Raw genomic sequence first — 10,674 nt, 5'->3', positions numbered from 1 at the left:
TTTAAAAGAGATCTTTAGTTTGGCATCATCTTTTTGTCAGTCAGAGACCTTACGCATAGGGAGAGGGTAAGAAATTCTAACTACAGTTCTCACAGAAGGGCCAAAGATAGAATCTGTTTCCCGTTACAGAAGCTCCTCTGGTCTAGCCCTGCTCCTTCGTATACTTCTTCACTGAGGCCTGTGAGTACCCGGTGCCCTCCTGTGGCTTGGAGAAAGGTGTTTTCATAACTCAGGAGGGATGATGCATGTCTTAAAATACGCAGAATGATAAACTGCCCCCTGAGGCAAACGCTGCTGTTGTGTACAATTGAAGAAAAGCTAAAAGGGGATCTAGGCAGTACATTATCAAATGAAACTACAACAAAAAAAGGAAGAATTTATTTTCAAAAAGTACATCAGTGATTTTATTTATCTGAACTGGAGAGTTATATAATGCAGTATAAGATAGCCATTTATTATACATGCTTGGAGTTAAAAAGGGGCATCTCTGCATTCTGAAAGCATCATTACTGAAATAAAACCCAGTGGAAAGATCATCTACTGTTGTATTTTTATTATTAATTTGAACCTGGCAGAAAAATGTTGATATTTACAGAATAATATAAAAGTGCAAGGCTGCAGGAAATGGCATAATTATTCCCAAAGTTCAGACTAGAAGTAGGAATAAAGGAGTCTTTTCAATTTTTTTCCATCTTTCCAACTATTTTTTGGTAAGGGAATAATATACCTGCATCATTCACAGATGCAGGTATTATAATAGGTTTTACATGAATGAAAAGATAGTATCATAAACTGTGAAGATGAAAATCTGAAATGAGCAGTGTTTCCCATCATAGTCTAGATAACACTGCAGCAATACAGCAGGAAAAAGTAATGTAAAGGTATGAGCAAAAACTAGACCCTACACTGAGTTAAATAAAACAATTTCACATAGTAAATATCTGTCAGAGTTTCCCCCTAGCACCTCTGTAGCCAACTTTTCAGCCATGATCATTTATGTGAAAGATGTTTGTGTACTCCCCAAACTAAACAAAAAAACAGAAACTCTCTAACACTTTGGAGGGAATTTTGGAGGGAGTATGTGTGTGTGTGTATTTATATAAATCCATGAACTTCATATTTGTGAAGAGAGAAGACTATTATCTGGGTAGGAAAATGCAAAGCTGGCGTAAGATTTCATGGATTCATAGACTGTTTTTTGTTAGTTGGAATATATGGGTATTTTGTCAGACTACATGTCGGTATGTCCATCTTTTTCTTGGATATCCACAGTTGCTTCTGGTCCACTCATTCTGGTTGAAATATGTAGCTGGTTTTGTCTTTTCTTCCTCAAGTAGAAATAAACTATACTTCCAGCTCCAAGTATAGAAAAGGCTAGAAGAACGAACAGCCAAATGATGCTGGTGGAAAGTACTTTCTCCATTTTCCCTTCTGTAAATGGATGAAATGGAATCAACACCTTTGATCTTAAGAGATTTCAGAATCCAGTAATAGATGGTATTTCTTCAACTAAAAGTCAGACAAATGCAATATGTGTGTAGATTTTCAATTCAACAAGTGGTTTGGGTTTTTTTACTAACAAAACCAAATAAAATATAATTAAATCTGATGAAAAAGCAGTTTACTTCAGATTTACCTCTATTTCCTCTAACTAGATACAGATGAATTTTATGGACTTTTTATTTTTAAAAACTCTAGAAATACCTAGAAACTATATAATTATATTCTTATTGTATTTGAGCACCTCCTTATAATTCCACTTAAAAGGAAGTATGCTTACCTGTATTTTCTGGTGACATCTCTGTGTTTTCAGGAGCTTTCAGAAGAAAAAAAAAATGTTTATTCTGAGTGCTTTAAAAAAAAATGAGGCATTTTAAAGTTCCTAAGTCCAGATGCTCCTGACAGTTCTCCCTAAATCCACCTGCTGATAACAACTGCTCTCCTGAAGAGATGGAGCTAAACATGTGTGAATCTCTAGTAGAATGCTCTGCTCTTTCATTCCAAGAGCATCTGACCTCCTCAGTCAAGATACCCAACAAGACATGAGATTAGAGCCAGATTTCTGTTACTTCTAAAAGTGTTTTCAAATATGTTCATTTCTAAGAAACTGCCTACAGGATCTTTAATACTTTTAAGGTGTTTTCTGAAACAGGAAAAATTTCCTGAATGTCTCGAGTGTTAGAAATATGTCATGAGCATTTTACTTGAGCTGAAAAGGATCTTCTGTGAGTTTAGCGCCTTCTGTCAGAGACAACCATTCCATGTGAATGTGGTTCCTATGGTAATTGCACTTCCTAAACTTACCAGGTAAGGGAAAGGTGAACAGAAATATGAAGTTTAACCAAACAAAATGTTCGTGTTCTGGACCACTTTCATTTAATCTCAGTTGGTAATCAAACTCATGCGTTTTCTTGCAGATTATAATTTGCTGTCAGGGGTGTACCAGCATTTTATTAAACATGATTCTATCACACTGTAGATAAAGAGTGCCGCAAGAACGTGTGTTATCGTATTGCTCAAATCCATCAGCTCAGAGGACAGTAATGAAAGGAATCACCAATTCCAGCATTTCTACAAGACAGAGTTTTCATTGCACTCATCAGAACAAGATTATTTTTTCTGGAGAGTATATTCAGCTGAAATTAAACAAAACGTTGCTTTTGAACTTAGATTGTGAGATATTTGAGGGAAAATTCTACTGAAAACTGGCTTTTTATTAAAAATGAGTGGTCTTTGACCATTCTTTTGCCTAAACATAGGGGTCTGATGTATTCATGATGGCTGCATGGGGCTGATGTTAATTTTACAGGAGTTAAGGGAGATGCAGCCTTCTGAGGAGGCAGTCGGAAGCCATGTGGGGCTCCTCAGTATTTAGGCAGCCAAATCCTGCTATTAGAGCCTATTGGTTTTGCACACAAACCCATAAAGTTTTACAATTTTATGTTATACAATGAAAATACTTTATCAGGCATTATTAATGTATTAGAAATATTACTTACTTTTTGTTTTTTTACAGATATATCCTTTTTTGAAAGAACAGACGTTCGTGTTCCAGTAGCCAGACCATGCACATGCTTCTCCACACTCTTTATGCCTTTTGTTTGAAGGTTCTCCCATTTGCCAGTTGACAAAATCCATTGCAGATTTGTCTGTCCATACCCACTGTCCTAATATTTAAAATGAGCATATATGTATAAAATACAGGGGTTCAGACAGATAAAATAAGCTGTGATGGGGAAACCAAAAATTTATAGCACGAATAGGTAGTTAAATGTTTCAGTTACATTTCTAAGCATATGTAAGCATGCTTTGAAATAAACTTTGTATGTTTTTTATATATGTGTACTTTCAAGTATACAAAGTTGCTTTCTTTTTAATAGAACATATCATCATATTGTATGATATGATAATGTATGATTAAATATTGAAAATATTACCTCTGTCATTTTTCTTTAGCCCTATCCAAAAGTTCGGCGATTTTCCATGGAGTATCTTAATGGTGTCTGACAGAAAGTTTGCTTCAGTATAGTCTCCTACTGATACCAAATTAGCAGCTGAAAAAATATTAATGAACACATCACAATGTCTCATTTTCTTACAGCTTAAGTCAATAAACACATACAAGCTATGCAAAAAAATATAAAAGACACTGATTCTTGCACGTAATATTCACTAGTCTCATTACGGTTATTATATTGCTGTATTATATTTTGAGCATGACTGTGAGCTGTATGGGTACAAATCAGCATGAAGACATGGATTTTTGTTTAGCCTTTGGTATTTTAGAGAAGAAAAATTGCTCTCCTGCAATACTTTTTGGACAGGTCCAACCACACCCCAGAATGTAATGCAAGTAGACTGAAAGTGGTACATATGATGTAGTCAGCACCATGCATGTTGCCACTACAGCTCTGTTACCCACCGGTGGCTGGGCAGCATTTTTGGCCATGCCTATGTACCGCAAGGGTAGATAGGATGTGTAAGCAGCTGGAGGTTGCGGTCCAGAAGATGTCCAGAAGTTGATTTATAATTGCCACATGCCCTGGCATTACAAATACACAAAGCTGCGTTGGGGTCATCAGGAAATGACCACCTTCCTGGCCTGGCCAATGAGTAGCGTGTAGGCAAAAGTGTAGGAATTTAGAATATGGACCAATGTCCAAATGCAACCTTTTATTCTGGTTATTAGTCTAATGTTTACTTTTTCTAGTAATTATGTGATTTATCTTTCTACAGAACCATTTCAGGAATTCTGTTGTCACACAGCTGAAAAGTAAAATGCCTTTGCAAAGCTACTTTTTCTCTTTACTCAGTCATAGGTCAGTGTTTTCATACATACGAGGAAGTGCTGCTAGAAATCCTTGTATTCTCTCTTACAATTAAAAGACTATCACTCAGACATATAGTGCTAATGTATAGGATGTTTCCTATTCTTATGCTGAAATGCATGCTGCATGACAGCAATTCTCAGTGAACAGTCAGGAGAAATCAGAAATGTGTAGTAAAGTGTCTTTTCCTCTCCCTGATCCACATGCAGCTCTTCTCTCCAGATTGTAGACAGCAACGGGGGCTGTTCCAGAGCAGGAGCTGCATGGCTGGGTGTGTTTTACTACTTCATGAAAGCTAAATGACCTCTCCATCTCGTTTGTTGTCCAGCCAGTGAGATCCAATTAATAAACTGTGCCCTGGAACTAACAAAGACAACTTTCCTATGAGTTTGTATCTCCTAGTTTACACTGTGTGTGGATTCCCTCTTGTTTGGGAAAGGGAAAGCTAACCCTGCAGTCTGTGCCTTACTGGGACTCTAAAAGTGGTTATCATCTCCCTACCCAATTACTGATTTCCATAAAACTAGTAGGAATTTCATATTTTTGAGATATTCACATTTCACCTGGTATTTGAGATATCAGATGCCTCTGTCTTTGACAATGTTGAGTTTTATTGTGAAAAAGCATGCTCAGAAAAGCAAGCTAAAAAGCATTAAGTATGAAGTTTTAAAGTAATTTAAGATTTGCTTAGCAATATCACCCATTATTTTATGTGTTTAATTACAACTTCAGTCTTTCTAAATCAAAACACTCACCTAGTCGGGCACATTCCTGATGAGCTTGAGACCAGCTTTTTTTCCTGGAGGCCTCAAAGTAATAGCAGTGACCGTGGAAAGGTATCCAAGATTTGTGTCCTCTTGATTCAGGGCATTTTCCAGGAAGTTGTGGGAGCTCAGTAGGGGCCATTACTGATAAGAAATCAGGTAGTTGGAATTTAGTTATTTTATAAAATTTGTTTTTCCCATTATGCTAGTAAGACAAAACTAAACAGACTATATTAGGTTTGTCATCATAGAAGAAATGAAGCATGTTCTAAAAAGAGCTTGGATGTGGCTTTGATTTTGTGTTTGAGAGCATATTTTGCTTCATATTTATTTATCAAGGTGATTAGGAAGATACACTAGCCTATAAGAAGTATAGATTCTGTCTAATGATGATTTTTGTAATTACTTCAGTCAATAAAATATCCAGGTGGTTTTCGGGCATAAATATCTGCCTAATCAGTTAAAACTACTGTTTTTAAAATGTCTTCTGACACTTCAGTCTCATTTTTGACAGGATCAAAACCTTATAGCAGAAACTGTGATTGTGAATGAAAGTGTTGGTATAACTAAACATGGCTTGTAGGATTTTTTATTAAACTGCATCCTGAATAAATTCTATCGTGATTGATAGGATAGGAGGATTTTGGATGAGAAGATAAATGCAGATGGAATGAAAATTAAATGTTCTGCCAAATTACATTTTCTTCCTGTGAGAATTCTACAGTCTATTTCATTCCCTATTAAGGAACAGTCAGCTCTCAAATTAGTTTTCCAGATTATTAAAGTGAAAGAGACATTATATATCAAATCTCAGGATTTTTGTCAAATCATAACATCTTAGAATGTAATTTAGCATGCAATTTTAAATTTTCTCATGATTCAAGATCTTCCATAATGTTGACAAAAACAAGAATATAGCTAAATTGTGAAATCATATTTATACTTATTTCCACAGAAATTATAGACGTTTGTGCTTGGAAGGCTCCTAAAGGGGTTACTTACTTCATCCTTGTGCTCACAGGTGACATGAAGTTGATGATTATCATTTCTAACAGATGTTTGTCCTGTCTGTTCTTAGCAACCTGTAGTGATGGAGATTCCCTGATCTGTCTGAAGTATTTATTGAAGGCTTCTGTACTGATAAAGTAGAAGGTTTTCCTTGCCATATTTAAGTCTGTTACTCCTTTCCAACTCATATCAGACATGAGGAAGAATTTAATTCCATTCCTTAGGGCTCATTTTTAATATTTAAAATTGATAATCTGGTTTCTCTTAGTCTTTTGTTTCTTAGTCTTTTGTCCAACTCCAATTATAATCTTTCCTTTTAATTCTTGTTTCCTGGTCATCCGAAAGCCCTAGTTGACTGAGAGCCTTTTCAAACTTTGGTGCCCCAAACTGGATACAGAAGTTCATCTGATGCCTAATCAAAACAGATCTCATAGCAAGTGAATGACTTTTCCTATTAGAACGAATAGTTAAGAAATTAATGAGTATTCAATCCTTTGGTTTTTAGGCTTTTGGTAATTATTATTATGAATTTATTTACTTCTGGGAATAATTCATGTCAATATTTAGAGCTAGTTAGTTAGCTACTCATGTCTTCCTGTATACTAGTGTATAAAACAAGTATTTTTCCAGTGGCTTATTGTATTTAGCACCGTTGATAAATCTACACACCCTCTAATTAAAGCACTTATATTCAATTGCTTACCATCTGATTTTTTACAGACAGAAAAGAGTTTTTTCTTGCAAGAAGCTGTCTTCCAGGCACCATCAGTGTCTACGTAGACACATGCTAATGTCTGTTTTGGTTCCCCACTGGACCACTTGCTGTAAACTAATCTCCATCTGTCAATCCATTGATACTTGCCATTGGTCTGGAAGCAAAATCTATATGGTAATTTCAAGGTTGCTGAGAATGACATAGCTACTACACAGGATCCTCAAGAAGACTCTCATGTAACCAGTATGGAATCACATGGAATCTAATGCCCCCTTTTTGTGCTTGTAAATGCTAACTGCAACAAAATGTACAGTGTCTGTTATCCACAAATGTGAATGCAGAATGATTTTTTTTTTCCTGCCCTCCAAAAAGTATCTAACATTAATTCAGAGCATTTTTCAAGCATTGGAAAATGGAAGAGAAAAAAGAAAGGGGGCATGAGAGAAGGCATAAAACTGGGAGTCAGGGAAGACATCATGTTGGTACGACCACCCAAAGGTCTGCATGGAAAGTGGGAGTGTGGGTGGGAGTGTTCTTAATAAGCAGCGCTGATCGCCGTCGCTTTTGTTGTAGTTACCGTGACTGTGATTCATGGGGAAGAGTGTAGCATGTCAAAACACACCTACCATCCAAATTTTCACCCTCCCCTGTCATACAGCTGATGTAGACATCTCACAAACAGAAAGGATTTTTTTTTTCCATAATATTCTAACTTCTTAATGGGAGCAATTACACCAATTGCATTTTCAAATGAAAAAATACAACCATTGGTCAATACGTACCATATCATATAGCCTCCAGATTCCTTTAACTAATTTTTACCCCTGTTTCTGTCCACAACTGTATTTTGCTGCTACTACCATAAATGAGACTACTCTAGTAGAATGTGTGAGCATAAACATACACGTAAAAACCATTCCTTTGCAGGTCTCAGATGTGCGACCTGAGATACCATGTCACTGATCACTGAGGTACATAAACACATGGCAGGAGGGCAGGATGCATGTTGTTCCTGGAATATCTTTTAGATTAAAATAAACTCAAAATGTGGGAGATTTTACAATTTATATTTGAGACCCTTTAAATGACTCCAAACAACACACAGCATTGTTACATACTGGTTTACGGGAGCATTTCCTTGTGCTAAAGCATGTAAGAGTTCATTAAGATCTCCACTGTATGAGTCTTATTTGAAGAACTCCAGTGTAAATGGGTACTGTACTGATGTAACATGCTGTTTTCAGCACTACACTGGCAGAAATTCCTGTAGGTTACAAGGTGAGAGCATAATGTAAGATCAGGTTCAGTGTCAGCTTGACTACCTGTATGTAATGTATGTGTTCTTACCGCGTTGCTGTTAAGACCAATCCACAGAGGCTCTCCGTATTCCTGTGCAAGTAAGAACAACAGTGCCTGGCTATATGGGTCTAAAATGCTGGCAAGTTCTGAGGCATTGTTGTTGCAGTTTTTCTGTGCTTCCTCCCAATTCATTTTGGAACAGGTGACAGAATAGCTAATGCCACCAGCATGGTCAAAAGCGAAGTCCAGCACTGTTGCTGATGACTTAAAGAGTTCAGGATCTGTAGGAATAAGGAAAAAAACCTCCCCAATAACAGTTAAATCTGGAGACCACATATTTGACTTGAGTGACTGAATGATATCTTCATTATTTACAGACCTGGTAGAAAATTGCTAATGGAATGGAATACCTCATTAGTTGTTTATAAGTAACAGATAACTTCAAAACAACAGTGAACTTTCTGGATAAAAGAAATACATTTTCAGCTTCTGAGAATTTTGAATCAGTAAATTCACAGTACCTTATATTGCAGAGGTAAATTCACCTCATCAGTCAAAAATAACACACCTGCCCTTTGTGTTTTCAAAATACTCTTTGCGGCTTAGCAGCTTTGTGACTATCAGGTTTATTTGGATAAACGTAAAACTTACCAGCTATGATAATCTATAGATCATTATGAACTTCTGTAATTAAAATGTTTGTGGTTTTTAGCTATTTAATTACCCTTTTAAAAATAAAATAATTTTGCTTTCCTAAATTCTGATATTTTATTTATCATTCCCTTCTCCAAAACATTGCTAAATAACACGGGGATGTAAGATGGGCCCTTAGGTTTTACTGGTCCTTTACCTAAACAAAAAAGAAGATAGCTGATCTAAAGCATGTTAAACAAGAAAAGTGATTTTAATCCTTGTGTTATAAATTTCAAGATTAGCAATACAGAACTCACCACTATTCTTCTGGCATATATACCCTGTGGATTTATAACACTCCTCATTGTTCCATTTTCCTGTGTCATCAGCATGACCTCTCTTCAGAGAAACACAATCAAACTGTTGGAGTAAGGGAAAGAATATGAGCACATTGATATTAGAAGTTCTAAAACAAAGTACTATAATCCCCTGGGTAGTTTCACTCCTTTTTTCTTTGAATTCTGATATTGTAGAGTTTGTATCACAACTCTAGAAACCTTCCTTTTATCCTTTTCTGTCCTTTCTGGCCTCCTCTGTGGTGGCCAGCTCCACCTTGGTACTGTCTTGTAAATCTTTGTAATCTTCAGCTCAGCCTGCTTGTTCATTTGGTTATTTTCAAGGAGATGTACTTGAAAGGCACTATTATTTTCAAGAACTTTCTGTCACACCTTCTGTCTCAACTAATGAGCAACTATCAGTAAGTTTTTTGAATAAGAATGAAATAAAAATAAATAGAGGTCATGCTTGGTATTTGGCTTGCAAAGCCAACTTTAAATAGTGGCTATTCTTGACAGAATCATCTAAACGATGGTCCTTGACAGAGTTATCATCAGCTCTAGCTCTTAGAATTTCTCTTTCGGCTACACCAGATCAGGTGCTGAGTGCTTAAGAAACTGGAACTTCAAGTTTATTGCAACCTGCAACAGCCTACTAAGCTGCCATACAGAAATTTTAGGAACACCTGTTTTAGTGGCTCTTGACTCTAGTTTCTTAAGCTTGGGTAACTTTTTGACGTTATTTCACTCCTATGAAAAGGATCCCCTGGAGGAGATAGCTGTTAGCATCTTGAAGGTGAAGGAGAAAAGTAGAATGTACTTTTGCACAGTCTTTTTTTTTTCCCCCGCTTGATATTTCTCAGGAGCGTTATTAGAGCTGCGGTAAAGTAGAGCTATGTATTGTGCTGTATCCTATATGTCTTCCTGCATGCCTTGGCCAATGGTTAGATGGGCAAGAGCAGAATGAATTGGCTGAGGTGCAGATTAAGCTGGTTGTCTAGAGGTATGATTTCTGGGTTCTCTAGAGGTGTGGATACAAAAAATGAAGGGAGGATGGACAGTGAGTGGAATGACATAGTGTGAAGGACAAGTTCTGAAAGCAAGATATGGAAATAAATGGAAGAAAGGCAATATGGGTGTGCAAATCAGTCTATATTGGTCTGAATATGTAGAATGCTATTTTATTTACAGCATTCTGAGGTTTAATTTCAGTGCTAGCAGTGGAGAGGGTTTGATTGGTTTAGAAAGTAGTTGACATCTATGGCCCTTAGCAATTCAATTACAATTTTAAATAGGGAAGAAGTAGAAAAAAGTTGAACTCTTTCCTCTTGCATCCTCTCCTCCTTCCTTTGCAAACATGAGTTAACTTGTCAAACATGAAAATATTTCCAATGTGTGTTAACTTCTAAAATTCTAATGTTGCATTTACATTTTCTCCAAAATGAACAGCAAATTACTATGAAAAAGAAAACTTTATTCAATCTATCCAATCTTTATTCAATCTGTCCATTGCTGCAATTTTGCCAAATTCTTTGGCAAAATTGCAGCAATGCCATTTTGTGCTCTGAGATAACTAGAATACTCAAACATTG

At 36.3% G+C, this 10,674-nt stretch overlaps 1 protein-coding gene across 1 annotated transcript in view; it reads right to left on the bottom strand.

Moving 5' to 3' along the window:
* Window positions 1–358: 358 nt before the first annotated feature.
* LOC143157117 (macrophage mannose receptor 1-like) overlaps window positions 359–10,674 on the bottom strand; it is a 34,225-nt gene continuing 23,909 nt past the window's right edge. Inside the window, exons 23-30 of the mRNA XM_076331645.1 lie at window positions 9,065–9,167; window positions 8,163–8,395; window positions 6,804–6,969; window positions 5,084–5,236; window positions 3,438–3,554; window positions 3,000–3,167; window positions 1,781–1,816; window positions 359–1,431 (exon numbers count right to left, since the gene is read on the bottom strand). Coding sequence (XP_076187760.1) covers window positions 1,232–1,431; window positions 1,781–1,816; window positions 3,000–3,167; window positions 3,438–3,554; window positions 5,084–5,236; window positions 6,804–6,969; window positions 8,163–8,395; window positions 9,065–9,167 — 1,176 coding nt within the window. The 3' untranslated portion in view covers window positions 359–1,231. The remainder of the gene's footprint in view (window positions 1,432–1,780; window positions 1,817–2,999; window positions 3,168–3,437; window positions 3,555–5,083; window positions 5,237–6,803; window positions 6,970–8,162; window positions 8,396–9,064; window positions 9,168–10,674) is intronic.

This window comes from Aptenodytes patagonicus, chromosome 2 (genome assembly GCF_965638725.1).
Source record: "Aptenodytes patagonicus chromosome 2, bAptPat1.pri.cur, whole genome shotgun sequence".
NCBI lineage: Eukaryota > Metazoa > Chordata > Aves > Sphenisciformes > Spheniscidae > Aptenodytes > Aptenodytes patagonicus.
This window is presented reverse-complemented; position numbering and strand designations above follow the sequence as displayed.